Source organism: Heptranchias perlo, chromosome 36 (genome assembly GCF_035084215.1).
Source record: "Heptranchias perlo isolate sHepPer1 chromosome 36, sHepPer1.hap1, whole genome shotgun sequence".
Lineage (NCBI taxonomy): Eukaryota > Metazoa > Chordata > Chondrichthyes > Hexanchiformes > Hexanchidae > Heptranchias > Heptranchias perlo.
The window spans coordinates 5,351,777-5,371,252 of NC_090360.1; the positions used below are offsets into that span (position 1 = coordinate 5,351,777).

General features: G+C 43.9%; 1 protein-coding gene across 2 annotated transcripts in view; it reads left to right on the plus strand.

Annotated features, from left to right (window-relative positions):
* Window positions 1-19,476, plus strand: part of LOC137304018 (cadherin-23-like) — a 223,347-nt gene that overhangs the window by 257 nt on the left and 203,614 nt on the right. For both annotated transcript variants that reach the window (XM_067972416.1, XM_067972417.1), the window contains exons 2-5: window positions 750-969; window positions 2,684-2,836; window positions 8,322-8,435; window positions 14,157-14,305. In XM_067972416.1, coding sequence (XP_067828517.1) covers window positions 801-969; window positions 2,684-2,836; window positions 8,322-8,435; window positions 14,157-14,305 — 585 coding nt within the window. In that variant the 5' untranslated portion in view covers window positions 750-800. The remainder of the gene's footprint in view (window positions 1-749; window positions 970-2,683; window positions 2,837-8,321; window positions 8,436-14,156; window positions 14,306-19,476) is intronic.

Consider the following 19,476-nt stretch of genomic DNA (forward strand, 5'->3'; position numbering starts at 1 on the left):
TTTAAATCAATGAAGGCAGCTGGGGGGGAGTAGCCTCAAAACTCCTGTGAGCTTAAGTTTGTTCATATCACATTGCTTTGGCCGCCGTTTCAATGGAGATGTTTAAAAAGAGTCGACTCCTCTGTTGTAATGGGAATGTCATACAAACATGTTTAGCGTCCTTCCACTAACACCGTGTACAAGGGCTGATTCCTTGATCGGACATTTCCTGCAGAGCTCATTCGGTGTGTGGGTCAGGAAACTCCGGCTCTCTACGTTCCTGCCTTCCTTGTTGGAACAGTTTTCTGGCAGTGGAGGGGGAAGTGTAGACTCTGACAGGGCATGGCCTGAATCATGGATCTAACTGTTAGGATGTATGATGTGTCCTGTAGCAGCAGTTTGATGCTCTTCCTTTGATCATTGCTGAAATCAGCTTCTGTCAACTCTGCCTGGAAATCTGGAACTCTCTCCCCCAAAAAGCTGTTGAGGCTGGGGGTCAATTGAAAATTTAAAAACTGAGATTGATAGATTTTTTGTTGGGCAAGGGTATTAAGGGTTATGGAGCCAAGATGGGTTGATGGGGTTAAGATACAGATCAGCCATCATCTAATTGAATGGCTTGAGGGGCTGAATGGTGTGCTCCTGCTCCTATGTTCTGTGAGGGTAACCTGCCCTCCCTACGCCTCCAATTTATCTTCACCCTTTTTCCCAGTTGTTTCTACTCAGATGTCTTCCAGACACAATTCTGCTTCCCTCTTCTCCGATGCTAGGTATCCGTGTTGGATCCAGATGAAAGTTTCAATGGTTTGGTTACTTACTCCATGCAAGTCGGCATGCCCAGATTGGACTTTGTGCTGAACTCCAGCTCAGGCTTGATCACTTCCACCTCGGTGCTGGACCGAGAGAGGATATCGGAGTATCACCTGAGGTTGATAGCCAGCGATTCCGGGATGGTACCAAGGAGCTCCACCAGCACCCTAACTGTAAGGGGTAAGCAACGCTCGCCCTTGAAGAGTAATGTGGGTCATGTACAGCTTTTAGTGATGCGAGGACTTTATTGTCTTACATATGTATGTGAACAGCTTTTTGATATTCAAGGGCGATTGTGCACCTTTAAGAATGAGACGAGTTTATTCACGCGTTGCTTAAACAAAGGGCTCAGCTGAAGGTTGGCCTGTGCGTGCCCTCCAGTGCTGACATTAAATGGTCTTTTGGTTAGAATAGCTTGGAGCAATCAAAGGAGCGTTGATTTTTTTTTTCCTTAAGCTTGGCTGTTTTATGTAACACACAAGTCCCTACACATTGTTAAAAACAAAACTGCCAGAAACGCACAGCAAATCCAGCAGCATCTGTAAAGTGAAGCGATGGGTTACAGTATCGACCATGGATCCCTCACCTGAGGTATTAGCTGCAAATTTACAGCAAAGGACCTGCACCCAAAACGTGAAACCACTTTTCTTTTTTTCAAGCCTACTCTATTTCCATCAGTTTCCTGTTTTTATTTGAATTCCAGCATTTGTTTTGTTAATATTTTTAGATAATTATTAACTGTCAGTGCTGGTATTTTTCTCGTGAGATATTTTTGTTTTGTTTTCCATCACTTCTTTAAATTTATTTTCTAGCTCCCGTGAAGGTCTCCCTGGCACGCGTACAATTCCCCCATGCTGAGAAGGCAGAAGACAACCTCCTCCTAGGCCTCTCTCACCTGCCAAGTCTACATAGAATTACATAAAATGTACAGCAGAAAAAAAGGCCATTCGGCCCAACTGGTCAATGCCGGTGTTTATGCTCCACACGAGCCTCCTCCCACCCCTCTTCATCGAAAACCATCAGCATTTCCTTCTATTCCTTTCTCCCTCATGTGTTTATTTAGCTTGCCCTTAAACGCATCTGTGCTATTCGCCTCAACTACTCCTTGTGGTACCAAGTTCCACATTCTCAGCACTCTCTGGGTAAAGAAGTTTCTCCTGAATTCCCTATTGGTTTTATTAGTGTGACTATCGTATATTTATGGCCCCTAGTTCTGGTCTCGCCTGCTTGAAGAAGCCATCAAGCGATGCACAAAAGCAGCCAACTCTGGCCTCTCTGATTTTCCCCCCAACCAAAGGAATTAATTCGGGGTCAGTTGAAAAGAATTGTCGACAAAGAGAATTGAGGTTCACCGAGATATTAATAAATCTGTTTTGATTGATTTGGGGGTTAGAAAGAGAGTGTAGAGATCTTGAGGGGTTAGTGAGAGGAATCCATGATTGAGGTAATCATGGATGATGTGGAAGGAGCAAGATTAACGAGCGGAAAGGCCTTTTCTTGTTATAAGCTTTCTTATGTTCTTACAAGCATACGAAGCTGACGGGCAGGAAAGGACCAGCTGGTCTATCAAGCCTGCCCCACGCCATGATGGCCGGAGCATCTTTACTAAACACTCCTTCCTTCCCCCACTCCCCTCCCCCTGCCCACCTCCCACAGCCATGTACTCTCCTGGGAGAGACAAAAAGCAGGAAAGCCGAGAAAGATATTTGAATCAGCACACGTGCACTTGCAGGTTGCTAACTTTTTATTTTGGTTTTCTGCCCACAACAACTAGAAAGTCATTGTCACCCGGCTATTCGATGAGGAAGAATTTATTCCAGCTCTGTCTGGAGCCCATCTTCCTGTCTCCTGTGTAGTTCAGAACGTCAGCCTTTTTTTCTTGTTTTTGTTTCAGTGATGGACGTAAATGATGAGACCCCGACGTTTCGCCCAGCCGTTTACAATGTCTCCTTGTCGGAGGACGTGCCCAGGGATCACCAGGTCGTCCGCCTCAACTGTACTGATGCCGATGCTGGTCTTAACGCAGAGCTGAGCTACTTCATCACAGGTGGGCGCCTTGCTCAGAGCGCAGTGATGAGTAGAGCAAGTGTTCTGCCGCAGGGCAACACTTTTCGTCCCACTCCGCAGATCCCCTCCCCCCCCCCCACCTCCCCCTCGGCTCCTGTCCTCGCCGGCACTTCGTTTTTAACCAGCAGCTTATTCTTTAAAGTTCTGATGTCCGACTTCTCTCTGCTTCGCCTGGCAGAGATGGTTGTGCGCCAGCTGCTCCTACAGTCGGCACTGCTGCACTTCGCTCACTCGCACTGTTTGAAGTTAGAGTCTGAATCAAAATGCTGGCGAGCGGAGCTGAGCTTGTGCAGACTGTAACAACTCGACACTCGCCTCAGAAAAATATTCCACACAACAAGACAACAACAGTATGGAAATCTGCTCATTTGTGTGAGAAACAAATTAATTTGGGCCTCAGCTTTACTCAGTTGTTATCACGTTTGCCTCTGAGTCGGAAGATTATGGATTCAACCCGAACTATCGACAAGAGCACAGAATCTAGGCTAACACTTCAGTGCAGTACCGAGGGAGTGCTGCATTGTCAGTGATGCCGTCTTTGTGGTAAGACCTCATCTGCCTGGCAAAGTGGATGTAAAAGATCACATGGTGCTGATAAGATTAGATGAAGAGGGGTGGGAGGAGGCTCGTGAGGAACATAAATGCCAGCATAGACCTGTTGGGCCGAATGGCCTGTTTCTGTACTGTAAATTCCATGTATTTGAAAAAAGGGCGGGAGGTTCTTCTGGTGTCTTGGCCAGCATTCCTCCCTCAACCAAAACTACCAGAACCCGATTATCAAGTCATGCGTACATTGGCTGTTTGTGGGACTTTGCTGTGCACAAATTGGCTGCTGCGTTTGCCAACATAACAAGAGTGACTGCCTTTCAAAAATAATCCCGTGTTTGCAAAGAGCTTTGGGATGTTCTTGGGTGTAATGTGGTGCTGTATAAATGCAACCTCTTTCTTCAAGCAGATGCCTCACGCAGGATAATGTATCTTGGCTGAGTGTTACTAACCTTAGTAACCTCACCCTAGCTACGAACTAGCTACGTAAACGGACATTCTTTTACACTTGGTAATTTTGTTTTAATAACACTATTATAATCAGCCGTCAACCGAGGGGTGAAATTGATCTGAACTGAACCTGTGCAAAAAGTCACCTTGTTAACCATCCAATAGAAAATGGATTTATCGGCCGATCTGTTGGTTTCTATAGGACGGGAGTGAATAGAAATATAGCAGAAATCGAATTTCTGAAATTTTTAAGTGGTTAATTTCATTTTTAAGCTTCAGTTTTACTAACGTATTAACAGGATAGGTTTTTTGTAAAAATATGTTGCAAGTTTCTTGAAGTTTAACTTCATCCAAAAAAAAAGTTAATTTCACATCTGATCCCTGTTGCACGTGTATGAAAAAATACCACAAGTGTTCAATAACACAGACGCCGTGTGCAGTAGCCCAGAGGTAGCCTGCCGAACAGTGAGAGGGGCCCACATTATAGAATCGAAGAGAACATTCAGCCCATCATGTCTGTATAGGTGCTGGCCTCACCTTGAAGCTGTCCACTGTAATCCCATTTCCCTGCTCTTGTACCCGTCAATATTTCTTCTTAAAAGTGCCTAATTCCCTCTTAAATGTTGTGATTGACTTGGCTTCAATAATCACTTATGGTAGCGCAGTCCATATTTTAATAATCCTTCATGTGAAAAAAATCTATCCTCCCCTTTGTGCTTCTTGTATTAACCCAGAGTTTATGTTCCATTCCAATCACCGAGCAGTAGGAATAAACTCTCACTGTCTTGCTGCCATTGGACAATCTGCTCATACTTGTGTACAGATAGGGCAGGAATTAGGTAGAATTTACAGCACAGAAACAGGCCATTCGGCCCAACAGGTCTATGCCGGTGTTTACGCTCCACACGACCACCCCTCTTCATCTAACCCTATCAGCATATCCTTCTATTCCTTTCTCCCTCGTGTGTTTATCTAGCTTCCCTTTAAATGTATCTATGTTATTCACCTCAACTACTCCTTGTGGTAGCGAGTTCCACATTCTAACCACTCTCTGGGTAAATAAGTTTCTCCTGAATTCCCTATTGGATTTATTAGTGACCTATATTTATGACCCCGAGTTATGGACTCTCCCACAAGTGGAAACATCTTCTCTACGTCTACCCTAACAAACCCCTTCAAAATTTACAAATCTCTATTAGGTCACCCCACATTAAAATAAAACCACAATTTAATTTACTGGCTGCTACAGTCACCTTCATACCCTGACATCTTGTATCTCGTCAGAATATATAAGTCGTCATGTTTTTCAATGCCAAGGATTTAATTTCTTCACTCCTAAATAAAACCCAGCAATCTTGAACACAGACAGATATTTAACTTGCCGATTTGAGGGAGTTCGAAATCCAAATGCATGAGGTCTGTCTGTTCCTACAATCTGAAGGCTCTCTGTGAACACCATTCCATTTAGATAATGTTTAATGGATGCTTAAATGATGAGGCTCAGCTAACTGACCTGAGGAATTTAATAATGTGAAGGAAGGCTTTTCACAGATCCTATCTCCTCTTGTTAAAGCTGTAAGCACTACCGTAATCCTTTTTAAATTCTAAATGTGTTTACAAGGTAATTTGAAGCTCGAAATTGGGATTGACGACGAAGGGAAATCAACGTTCATATTTTTTATGCGAGATTCTGTCGATACTGATGATGTCAGGAGGGTATTTTCTTGCACGAGAAAACAATTTAGACCAAGACTCGCAGCGAGTTGTTTTATGATCATTAATTCACTGCCTGAAAGGGCGGTGGAAGTAGATTCAGTCGTAACTTTCAGAAACGGAATTGGATAAATACTTGAAGGGGATAAAATTGCAGCGCTATGGGGAAAGGCTAACTGGATAGCTCTTTCAAAGAGCCGGCACAGGCATGATGGGCCGAATGGCCTCCTTCTGTGCTGTATGATTCTATGATTCTAAGATTTTGACCATTTGTGGAGAAAAGGAGACATTCTTCATGCTTCATATTCATTCGCAGTTTGAAGATACTTGTAAATTCAAACCTTTGAGGAGGCACGGTGTGAGTGAGGGGCCACTCTGACCGATACCTTGTCATGTATTAATCAGCATTGTTTGATGTCAGACAGTGACCTTTGAAAGCAGCATTTGAGATGCAACAATAATAGGGTGGAAATTATGACTGTCACTCTGCTTATGCAAATGCTGAACGTAATCGTATCAAATTCCTCTCTGCACTATTTTAGTGCAGCTGAATAGAGCATAGAGGGATTTTACATGGGCACATTGCACAGCAATAGCTCCGATTGAAATTCTACTCAAATGATGAACAGAATCAATGATTAAATAGTAATGTGAGGCAACGTGCCAGGGAGTTGGAAGATGTTGGGTTGATTAAAGGGTCTGTGATCTTGTCCTTCAGTCAATATGTTGGTTCCCAGTGCAGCCAATTCTCCAAATTGCTTTACTGCAACTCAGCTTGGCAAATGTTATATTGAAACTTAAACCCCGATTTTAACTTGGGGGTGAGTGCGGTGTGCAGGGGTCGGGGCAGACGGGAAGCACCTGTGACAGCGCCGGCATAAAGCCCAGGCCATTTAAACTCCTGGGCCTCATTTAAATGTTTCAAGTTAGTTTCCTGCCTTTACACCAATGAAAGAAAGAATGAACTTGCATTTTTATCGTGCCTTTCACGATCTCAGGACATCCCAAAGAGCTTTACAACCAATGAAGTAATTTTTAAAGTGTAGTCACTGTTGTAATGTAGGAAATGCAGCAGCAAATTCGCACACAGCAAGATCCCACAAACTGCAATGTGATAATGACCAGATAATTTTTGTTTTAGTGATGTTGGTTGAGGGATAAATATTGGCCCAGGCCACGGGGGAGAACTCCCCTACTCGTCTTCAAAATAGTGGTCATGGGATCTTTTATGTCCACCTGAGAGAACACAGAAACATGGCCAGCATTTGTGCCTAAAGACCCTTTGTCAGCAGTAACGCATATACTTGCATACTCAAATGCACCCTTCCCGATATCAGTCTGCATGTTTGCACACCACAAACAGATTCCATTAGCAGAGGAAACTCCTTCAGATTATTTAAATCATTATATTGGTTTGAATGGAAAGACGCATCAGCTGGATTTTCAATGCACCCCTCTCTAATACCTCCTCAGCACTCCCTCAGTACTGCACTGGAGTGCCAGCCTAGATTTTGTGCTCAAATCTCTGGCCAATATTTATCCCTCAACCAACATCACTAAAACGGATTATCTGGTCATTATCACGTTGCTGTTTGTGGGACCTTGCTGTGCACAAATTGGCTGCCGTGTTTCCTGCGTTACAATAGTGATTAAACTTCAAAAAAAGTACTTCAGTGGCTGTAAAGCGCTTTGGGACATCCTGAGGTTGTGAAAGGTGCTACATAAATGCAAAAAAAGTCTTCCTTTTCTTATGTCCTTCCCAAATTGATGTACCCAAGTTGTTCTGTCAGCAAATGTGGCAGCCAATTTGCCAATAGCAAGAGGTATGATCAATGATTTTTGATTGTGGCTTTGTTAAGCATTGAAGTCTTAAACACAATTGCCATTTTTTTTTTGCACATTGACGTGTAGCCTGAAAACTGCAGTATAACAAGGGAGTGACGTCACTGTTCTGATCAAGCATCAGCTCTGCACCAACCGCAGTAGAGCTGGTGCAAACCATCAGAAAACCTTTCAAACTTAATTCTTAAACTTTTCAGCATTAGCGAAGAACGGACTCTTGGCTCTTCACTAACATTCGATTTGGTTTTCGGATACCAGTGAGCAGAGATTAAAACAAAAAAATGTAACTCCTTCAGAGTTCCCTGCTCCTTAAAGGTTAGCAGTGTGGCAGTGGTGTACAGAACTGCAGTGGGTGGTCCCTTCACAAATGGTTTATGAATGTTGCATTTTATTAGAGAGGGGTGCATTGAAAATCCAGCTGATGCGTCTTTCCATTCGAACCAATATAATGATTTAAATAATCTGAAGGAGTTTCCTCTGCAAATGGAATCTGTTTGTGGTGTGCAAACATGCAGACTGATATCGGGAAGGGTGCATTTGAGGATGCAAGTATATGCGTTACTGCTGACAAAGGGTCTTTAGGCACAAATGCTGGCCATGTTTCTGTGTTTAAGGACAGCATCGGAATCACCTTGAACTGCAAGCGGTGCAGTGGGAGGAGCACGTACCTCAGGAGAGTATCCCCAGGATATCCTCCATCAGGCTAGACATTCTACTGATATAAACGTGAGATTGCCCACAAGTATACAGGAAAAGCACATTAAAGTACATGTGAATCGAGTGGCACTAACTGTCGGTCTGATTTCTGCAACTGTGCAGGAAATCAGACCTGCCTTGTTGAATCTTTCAAAACTTTGCTTAGCCTGAAGCTGACACTTCAGTTTTAAAAATAGTAACGCAATTCGATCTTTCAGGTGGAAATAACAACGGAAAATTCAGCGTTGGCTTTCGGGATGGGATTGTCAGGACTGTGGTGAACCTGGACAGGGAGACCCAGGTTTCTTACACACTCATTTTGGAAGCTATAGGTGAGTAGCCTGTCAACAGATATGAAGTACAAAAATGTAGAATGCAATGCTGTCATTTAAAAGTCCAAAGTAAGGAATCTCTTTAGTAATTAAACAATATTGTTGAAGGTGTACTGTTCTCATGAAAAAAATATTTGGCAAATAAGTTTGGTTTTGGGAAAGCAGTAATGGTGTCTTATTTTCTTTGCATGGTGCCCGTCAGTAATGTGTGTTGGTGCAATTCACACGTGTGTTTCAAACAAAAAGGGAAAAAGGGAAAAAGGTTTTCTGAGCAGTTCCCAAATCGATGGAACCCTTTCAAAATATCCATAATTTGAAATTGACCATATAATCTGGGATGACACTTGGTTGCAACCTGAGGGAATGCAGCATTGCCAGAGGTCCCATATTTCATACGAGATATTGGGGTAGAAATTGCATGACCTGCAGGCGCGAACTGGGTGCGGGGAACAATCCCTGTGCCGGAACAAAATTGCCCGTGGCCCGAGCAAAATTGGGCCTCGGGCCTCATTTAAATGAGACAGGTGAGCTGCGGACACCTGCTGCACATCCCCAGGTAGCTCACTGGCGAAGAGGATGTCAATTTAGGGCTGCTGCGACGCTGGCAACGCCCCTCGGGTAAGCTCTGGGAAGGGGGGAGGTGATCGGAACGTGGGGAGGCGATCAGGGAGGGAGGCGATTAGGAGGGAATTGACAACAGTCTTCGGGACTGCTGTGGATCTCCACATTCAGGTAAGAATCTTTTAAGAAACTTACCTTTTTGATGGCGGTCTCTTTAATGACCAGTAGTTCGGCCTTATGTCAGCCGTGGCTCAGTGGGCAGCACTCTCACCTCTGAGTCAGAAGGTTTGTGGGTTCAAGTCCCACTCCAGAGACTTGAGCACAAAATCTAGGCTGATGCTCCCAGTGCAGTACTGAGAGTGCTGCTCTGTCAGAGGTGCCGTTCTTTGGGAAGAGATGTTAAACCAAGGCCCTGTCTGCCCTCTCTGGTGGATGGAAAAGATGCCATGGCACTGTTCAAAAAAAGACCTGGGGAGCTCCCCAATGGATGTGCAGCCAATTTGTGCACAGCAAGGTCCCACAAACAGCAATGTGGTAATGATAAGTTAATCTGTTTTAGTGATGTTGGCTGAGGGATAAACATTGGTCATGGCACCAGGGAGAACTCCCCTGGTTTTTTTTCGAAAAGTGCCACGGGATCTTTTACGTCCACCTGAGAGGGCAGACGGGGCCTGGGTTTAAGGTTTCATCTAAAAGACACCACCTCTGGCAGTGCAGAACTCTCTCAGTACTGCACTGGAGTGTCAGCCTAAATTTTTTGTGCTGAAGTTCCTGGAGAGGGAGTTGAACCCACAACCTTCTGATTTAGAGGTGAGTGTGCTACCCACTGAGCCACGGCTGACACCTCTATTAAAGGTTGTTAGTGGGTTGGTTTTTGACTTATTTGGACAGGGACTGAGGTGTGGACCATCGAGGTCTGAAGGAAGGGAGAAAGTAAAGGAGATTTAAAAGAAAGGCTTTAAGTCAGAAATGAAATCACAAAATGTGCAAACATTGCCAAAAGTTAGAAATCCAAGCAAGAAAGTTTATTTGAATTGATAACTTCATATCATCATACAAAGAGTTGACAGGATGTGACATAAATTGTCTTTATGCTGAGTGGTTTAATCTTTTCAAATGATGTCAGATTTCTTATCCCTATTATTATTTTGGACTTTTTTTTTATTAATAATCATTGTTGTCACATTGTCCTATCTGGGCACAAAATCTTTTTTGAAAGGAAATGTTAAAAATGGTTGCACCTCCCATAACTTTAAATTGGATTTTACGTAAAGTATTGTGGTTTTATTTCTTTCTTAAAGCGGTTTTTTTAAAAGCTCTTTGTTCAGGCCTCTTTAGTCCATATACCAGAATATAGGGGAATCAAGGGATACGAGGATAAGGTGGGAAAGTGGAGGTTTACGTAAGCTTCTTTGCAACACAATAATAGTCTTGGCAATAATCAGACAAATCCTAGGCAGGACTTCTGGCTAGTGATACAGTGCTCTGGTCAGACTAGCCCTTGAGTACTACATTTATTTCTGGTCACTGAAGCACCTTGAAACATCCAAATCATGCAGGCTGTGACGAGACGAACCATGAGCCTGGTACCTGGTATCAGAGGACAGAGTCGTGATTATAGAATAGCAAAATTCAGGCCCTTCAGTTTCAATAGGAGGTGAATGAGAGGGAACCCTCCAGAGATACACAAGATGCTAAGCGGAATGGAATCATAGAATCGTTACAGAGGGAGGCCATTCGGCCCATCGAGCCCGTGCCGGCTGTTTGTAAGAGCTATCCAGTTAGTTCCATTAACCCCGCTCTTTCCCCGTAGCCCTGCAGATTTTTTCCCTTCGAGTTCCTTTTCCCTTCCGATTGCTTTTTGAAAGCCACAATTGAATCTGCTTCCACCAGCCTTTCGGGCAGCGCATTCCAGATCATAACTACTCGCTGCGTAAAAAAGTTTTTCCTCACGTCGCCTTTGGTTCTTTTGCCAATCACCTTAAATCTGTGTCCCCTGGTTCTGGAAAAGGAGCACGGTTGCAAGTTGAACCATGAGGGCAGGTCTAGGGGCATAGGTACAAACTGGTGACAGGCGAGTTCAGGATTGATGGCAGGAGGTTCCTCTTCACACAGAGTGGTCAATACTGGGAAAGGTCTCTGGGGACAGGAGTAAAGGGAAAAGCTCTGGAATCACGTAAGAGGCAGCTAGATGCTATGATGGAGGGATTATTTGGAAGAGTGAGATCAAAGAACCCTCACATCCTGTACTTGTCGTTGTGATTTATAAAAACACAAATGTTCATTCAGATAATTATTTGAAGAACTATTTCCAGTAATAACCTGTAACAAATCACCTTGAAGTAATAAAAGTTTACACCTTCATCCATTTCTGTTACTTGCAGTAAGGTTTTTTTTTTGAATCAGCGTGCAGCAATTTCTGATGGCATTCATTTTCTCCAACAACTGCTTACTTCATTGACCTACATAACAGCGCCTGCACTTCGAAAATATTTCACTGGCTGTGAAGCACTTTGGAACAGCTTGAAGATGTAACCACGGAACATTCCAGCACAGAAACGGGTGATTCAGCCCATCAAATTTGTGCCAATGTTTCACTCCACATGAGCCACCAAGTCCAATCATTGTCTCCTGCTCACTCCCCATACTCTTCAATATTCCTTTCTCAAGCAATTATCCAATTCTTTTTTTAAAAGAATTTTGCCTCATCAGTGGTTTATGGTCAATAATTCCACATTCTAAAGGCGATTTATTTTCTTTCTTCCTATATTTTAATACCTTTGTTCGGTCTTGTGTTTCTACCGGGCTTGGGATTCTTCCCTTTCTCAAATTAGAATGAATCTCCTTTTTCTGTCCTTGCTACTTTTTGGCTCCTCTTAAAAAGATCTCCTTTAATACTGTGAACAATCTGCTTTCTCAATTTTTTTTTTAATAACTAGAAGAAGTCACAAATAATGGGAAAAATAAAATTCTGACATAATGGAAATTGGGAAGAATGAAATCACTCAGCAAGACATCAGTTTATGTCACAGCCTATCACCCCTTTATATGATGAAATGGGATTGTCATCAATTAATTCAAATGATCCATCTCACTTGGATTTCTAACTTTTGGCAAAGTTTGCAAGTATTGTGGTTTTATTTCTTTCTTAAAGCCTTTTTTTTTTAAAAGCTCTTTGTTCAGACCTCTTTAGTCCACATACCAGAATATAGGGGAATCAAGGGATACGAGGATAAGGTGGGAAAGTGGAGGGTTTTTTTTCAGGGAGAAGATCAGCCGTGATCTGATTGAATGGCGGAGCAGGAGCGAGGGGCCGAATGGCCTACTCCTGCTCCTATTTCTTATGTAATATCAATGTAACTTCCTCAAAACCCATTTCTTCCACTGCTATCTGTATTTTTGTGCATTTAATTCAGGTAAATTTCTCTTCCCTTGCGAATAATCGTTAATTATTTAGCTTCAGTTATTTCACTTGTTTATTCTGTGGTAAGAGCTTGTCTGGAATCAAATGGTTGCTTGAAAAAGAGGAATGTTAAAGGGTATGGGGAGTGAGCAGGAAGAGTGGGTTAGACGAGTGAGGTTAGACTAGGTGACTGAACACCGGTGTGGATTTGTTGAGCCGAATGGCCTGTTTCTCTATGGATCCGCACTGTAAACGTGTTCATGGACATTCCCTCCGGTTCGTATTTCCAATGAAATCGCAAACGCTTTTTTTTAACATGTTTCTGACTTCCGAAGAAATAGGGACAAGGGGAAATCTTTACAATGTATTCACGGATGGAGCAATTTCCCCCTCCCACCTCGGCCTGTTTCTTTTCTTCAAATTTGCTTTGAATTTCTTTTTATTCTTCAGTTTTCTTGACTTCCCTGACTGCTCCTCCTTCCTTTTGGAAACCCTAACGTTACTGTTTTTGATCTTCCTTTTCTTTGGATTATTCTGACTGTGTTTTCTTTGTTATTTTTTTCCTTTAGTTTCCTCTTCACTTCTCTGCACCTGATAATCTCTATTTTCCAATGCGAGTGGCTATTTCAGTTTCCTGTCATGAGTCCATTCACTCAGTCATTGTTAGTCTGCTGGTACTGCTGCTTCTATCCTTTCTTCCACTGTACTTCCTTTACTCTCCTTTCTTGTTCTTTGCCAGTGCACCTGGCTCTCCGTGGGCCCCCTCACGTGCCATAAATTTCACCAAGTTCTCGTCACTGTGTCCTGGAGCACATCTCATCTCACCATTCCTTCCCTCTCCCTGTCCATACTCATTTTGTTTTCCATCTGTGAACACTCCACGTCACAGAAAACACCTGGATTCTAACCCCTCCAAGCTTCCAAGAACTTTCTGGCACTATTCCAGCTTGCTGGCTATAGGGTTCTGGAGGCTTTTCATCCAATAAAGCCCACTGCCCCAGAGCTGAGTTCTAACAGAAGATGCTGGTACAAGAAGGGACTATGAAGTCAATCCACTTACCGCATCCAAGTCCTGTTCAGCGCCCAGTCGGACTGCTCATCTTTTTTAGCTGCCCCGTTGGTATTGTGGAAAACACATTATAGCAAACTGGAGCCCTCTACCACCCTGAGACAATGGTTCAGAATCTTGAGCAGAGCATTTTACTTCTGAGTAAGCTTATCGACATGCGGGATTTAAGTTAACGTCAAGCTTTAGATTAATCACATACGGCCGAACGCTTTATTGATTAAATAATCCTTTCACAAGCAAAAAGCTTCATGGGGGAGAAAGCAAAAAGGTATCTAAGTCTCTTGGGTTTCATTTCACATGAAAGGTTATTTCTAGAGAGAAGCATCCGTACTGCGAACCTGGAGATGGTGTGAGGATGGATGAAACAATAGTGTAACAAATGAAACCCAAGTTGTAACACTATTTGCACAACAGGCCTCCGCTATGAGACTGGCGGGAGAATAATGATAAGGTTTCCTCTAAACTGTGTGTTGTACTTTCTCGTCTGAAGCGGTCCCATTGCAACAATTTTGATGGTCAAGATTCTGGAGAGATTCTCTCTGTGCGCCAGTGGAATTGTAGATGTGTTTATAAAGGGCAGGTTTGCGATTTCACAATAGTTAGAGCTGGAGAAGAGAAAAAAGTGATTAATTGGTGGAATTGTGTGAACAAATTTCTGAGTAAATGATTTGCCGTATTCTTTGTGCAGATAATGGTCCAGCGGGTAGCAGAAGGACTGGGACTGCGATGGTATACATCACAGTGCTGGACGTGAATGATAACCGACCCATCTTCCTGCAGAACACTTTTGAGGCTAGTGTCCTGGAAAACATCACAGTGTCTGGCAGTGTGGTACAGGTGAGTTGTATTGGATGCTGCTGACTGGACAATTTGAGAAAGAAACATGAATCATAAGGCTAAAACTTGTTGGCACTTTATTAACGATCTACCTCTGTAACCTCCTCCAGCCCTACAACCCTCTGAGAACGCTGCGTTCCTCCAACTTTGGCCTTTTGTCCATCCCTGCCTTCCTTTGCCCCACTATTGGTGGCCGTGCCTTCAGCTGTCTAGACCCTAAGCTCTGGAATTCCCTCCCTAAACCTCACCGCCGCTCCTCCTTCAAGATTCTCCTTAAAGCCTACCTCTTTGACCAAGCCTTTGGTCACCCGTCTTAATGTCTCCTTCTTTGGCTCGGTGTCAATTCTTGTCTGATAATCGCTCCTGTGAAGCACCTTGTGTCGTTTTACTGCATCAAAGGCGCTATATAAATGCAAGTTGTTGTTGTCAATCATTCTCTGTTTTTAATCTGAGCCTCACTCGTGTTGCAAAGACAGTTAAAAGAAAGAACTTGCATTTATATAACATCTTATCACCTCTCTCAGGATGTCCTACAGCTCTTCACATATGGTGACTTATTTTTGAAGTGCAGTGATTGTCGAGGTAGAGGTCAACGTAGCAACCACTTTGCACACAGCAAGATCCCAGAACCCGCAATGAGACAAATGACTGGTTAATCTGTTTCTGATGGCATTGGTTGAGGAAGGAATATTGGCCAGGACAGTCGGAGAGCTCCCTGCCCTTCTTCAGATATTGCAATGGGATCTTAAACATCCACCTGAACGGCCAGATGAGGCCTCGATGTAACAGCTCAACCAAATGTAGTCGCAAACCGAAATATCACCCATGTGTGTCAACCCAGAACACTTGAAAGCTGCTCTATGACCTGCAATCTTCACGGACTAAACAAACCCACCAGTCCCGCTGACTGAAACCCACCAAAAGCAAACAGTCGCAACCCACCCACCAAGACAAAAATTGAACTCTGCCCCTTTCCACACTGAGGCAAAAGTATACTCATTCTGCCCCCTAACTCCTGCAGCAAAAAACATACTTGTCCGCTTACCCCCCCACTAAGGCTAAACTCCTCCCAGCTTAATGAAGAAACCTCCAACTGAGGCAGCATTCACACCGTTGAGGCAAAATCACCCACCAGAATCCCTCTCCTGCCCCTTCCCCCTCCCTTCCCCTCCATCTCTCTTTCTCCCCTTCTTCTTCCCTTTCCTCCCCTCTTTCTCACCCTCTCTCACACATACTCTCCTACTCTCCCCCTCCTTCTCTGTCTCCCCCCCGTCTCCATTTCTCCCTCTCTACCCTTCCCTTCTCCTTGGCCACTTCTCCCTTCCTTTTCTCCTACCCCCTCCCTTTTCTTTCCCTCCTCTCTTCTTGCACCCCTCATATTCCCTGTCCCTCCTCCTCCCTTCGTCCTCTCCCTTTTCTCCCCCACCACTCTCATTCCCTCCTCTTCCCCTTCTCCCCCTCTTCTCCCTCTCTTCCTCTTCTCTCTCTCTTCCCCTTCTCAGTCTCTTCCCCTCACGACCCGTTCCCCACACTCCTCCCCTCCCCTCCATAACCTGTCCCCAGTTCCTCTCACCCCATCCCCAATATCTCTATTCCCTCCGCCTCCCTGTCTGTCTTCTCTCCTCTTTCCCTCTAACCCTGTTTGACCTGAAAAGTGCACCTGATCTCGACTCCCCTGTGCAAAGCCTCTGGAGATGGACTAATATATTAGAGATCTTGAATGCAGTCACGTTTCAGATCAAATAACACTCACTTCCTGTGGTTGTGGGTTCAAGTACACAATCTAGGTCATTCGATTGGCCACATCAGTTTCTTCCCTCTCCCGTTATCTTGATGAAAAAATAGTGTAGTTTTCCTGCACAAACACCCACATCGCTGGTTCTAAAACGCTCCCAGTGTGATGTTGGACAGCTGCCTAAACTTTGGAGTTGTTGCTGGAACCCAGCAAAAATAGTGGTGGCAAACTTCAAGATGAGAGAAAAAATTAACACCTCAGAGTTTGCTTAAGGGTGAATTTAGGTCCCTAAACTTCCTCCAGGATGGAGCAGTAACAATTCAGATTTTTGTTTTTCTGTATCATAGAAGTGGAAATCCTTTTCCAGGTGATGCCAAACATTAAGGAAATCAGAGTGGAACAAATGAACACACTGATGTTTCAGTAAACCCAGTTGATCAGTTAAATGCTATTAATTATTCCCAACTCTCAGAGCTGTTTGTTCACCCACATTAGATCTGGCTACAACTCAGTAGCTGCCTGTTCAAATGTTTAAGTAAACAGAATGAAATGCACACTGGTGGCCAGAAAAAGAGAAGAAAGAACGGTTGTGCCTCTCGGATTTATTTTTTAAAATGTTGCTGAAATACTGGAACCGGGGGAGAAGTACACAGCCCCTCCGTAAACTTCAGTTTTTGGAGCACCACATCCTAGCTCTTCCCCACCCCGCTCCCCCAACGCTGGGAACAGATGCATCCCAGTGGCATCAGTGCCCCACAGCAATATCTAAATAAGGCGACCTCTCCCTGACTCCGCCTAGTCTGTCAGGGGTCAAGAGCGGAGGTCACCGGTGGGTGGGAGCATCCTGATGGTTATTCCAAGATGTCGGCCCTGCAGGTTTTCTGATTTTTTTTTTCCCCCCCCCCCAATGCCTGCGCGCTGATGTCAGCTTAACTCAGTTGGGTAGCACTCTTCTTGGTTGGAATATTGTTGATTCAAACCCCACAGTGAGATTGGAGGACATAACCAAGGCTGAAATCCCAGTGCAGTACTGTGGGAGCGTTGCATTGTTGGAGGCGCTGCCCTTTGGGTGAGATGTTAAACTGAGGGCCCTGTCTGCCTGGACGTATAAAATATCCGATGGAACGAGTTAAAGAAGAGCAGGGAGTTCTTGGTCTCCTGCCCATTATTCTTTGCTCAACAAACACCACCAGAACATATTAATTGGTCATTCATCTCATTGTTCTTTGTGGGCCTTTGTTGTGTACAAAATGGCTGTTCAATTTAATTACATTGATCTACTTAACAATGGTCACTGCATTTCAAAGCAATTAAATTTATGTGACGCTCTTTGAGACACATGAGAGAGCTAAGAACAGATGAGTTAGTGTCAGCAGAAATGTTCTTTTCACAAGTGAAGAGCTGGAACAATGTAATGTTAATTCGATTATTACCAAGCGTGTGGGAATTATGCAAAAATATATATTTTCTTGTGAAATCTTTCATACTCCAAAACCACTTGGCATTGTTTGACGCTTGATTAGGGATCAGTTGAGTGATGCAGCATTGACTGAGGCTGAGATAATGAGACTGTTGCTGGAGTTATTTGCAGAATGGTATTTGCTGGTTGCAGTTTGGAGGCAGCAGACCCTTTTTATAGGACAGTCTAGTGTCAGATTGGGATTAGTTTTTGAGTAAATGCACAGCCGAAACCACTTCTCATTGATGTGAGAGCGCAGGTATTGCTGCATCACCGAGCTTCTGCTCTCACCTTTGATAAACAGCGAGCAAATAGTAAGCAGAAAATTGCAGATGCTGTTAATCTGAAACAAAAAACAGAACAGCTGGAGATGCTCAGCAGGTCAGACAACGTCTGTGGAGAGAACAGTGGAGTTAACGTTTTGGGCGTGGACCCTTTGTCAAAACACCCATTGGGGGTAAATTTCAACTTCGGCAGGAGTACAAAATGGGCAGTTGTGGCTTGGCCCACCTGTTATACACCCCGGGTTTACAACAGGCCACCGATCTGCTACCACCCATTTTATGCCCCCGCCAAAGTTCAATTTTACCCCCATCAACTTCTTTCTTTTCTCCACTTATGCTGCCTGACCTGAGCGTTTCCACCACTTTCTGATTTTTGTTTCAGATTTTCAGCATTTTTTTTTTTTTTGCTTACTATTTTCTCATTGTTTCCAACATTTTCTGTTTTCGTTTGTGAGAAAACAGTGTTGGGAGAAGTCGGTATTTTGAAGAGGAATTAATCCCAAACGGTGAAGTCATTGGGAGTAATTTTAACTTTAGGCAGTAGTGTAAAAGGCGCAATATCGGATCAGCTGCCCGTTTTGCACTGCACTCCATTTTCCTTTCCACGATAGAAGCAAAAATGGGGTGAGGTTTATGACTTGTGTCTGATCCAATATTTCCCGCTTTACACTATTGCCAAAAGGTAAAATGTCCCCCATCCTTCTCATCACATTGCTTTCAATTTAATTGTGTTGGTCTTTCCTCTGCTGTCAGTTATTCCTCTAGTTGGAACACTGGGCTCATTTAGCTGCACCTCCGGGCTGCTATGGCATTGCCTCTTGCTGTTAAGTGTCAGCTGTGGCTCAGTGTTAGCACTCCTGCCTCTGAGATAGACGGTTGTGAGTTCAAGCCCCACAGCAGAGACTTGAGCACATAATCTAGGCTGACACTTCAGTGCAGTACTGAGGGAGTGCTGCGTTGTCAGAGGTGCCGTCTTTTGGATGAGGCGTTAATCCGAGGCCCCGTCTGCCCTCTCAGGTGGATGTAAAAGATCCCACGGCACTGTTCGAAGAAGAGCAGGGGAGCTCTCCCCGGTGTCCTGGCCAATATTTATCCCTCAACCAAAACAGATCATCTGGTCATTATCTCATTGCTGTTTGTGGGACCTTGCTGTGCGCAAATTGGCTGCCATATTTCCTACGTTACAACAGTGGCTGCACTTCACAAGTATTTAATTGGCTGTAAAGTGCTTTGGGGCGTTCTGCGGTCGTGAAAGATGCTATATAAATGCAAGTTCGTTCTTTATGGGTGATTGGTAATTAAAACACTGAGGAGTCAACGTGACCACAATAAAACATAAGAACATAAGAAATAGGAGCCAGGAGTAGGCCATCCGGCCCCTCGGGGCTGCTCCGCCACTCAACAAGATCATGGCTGATCATTTTCCTGCACCATCCCCATATCCCTTGATGCCTTTAATATCTAGAAATCTATCGATCTCTCTCCTGCCCACCTTTTCTGACAACAGTTTCCCATGAATTAAATTATCCTTCAAAACATGGTGGAGAGCTCTTCCAACTAATTAAATCTTGCGTCCACATATTTACAGTTGAAGTCTTTCATTCCCTTCATTCTTTGTGCGGTGAGTGCCGTTAATTCATGTGTCCTTGATGTTACCAGTCTGATAGAATAAATTCATGTTCAACTGGACAAA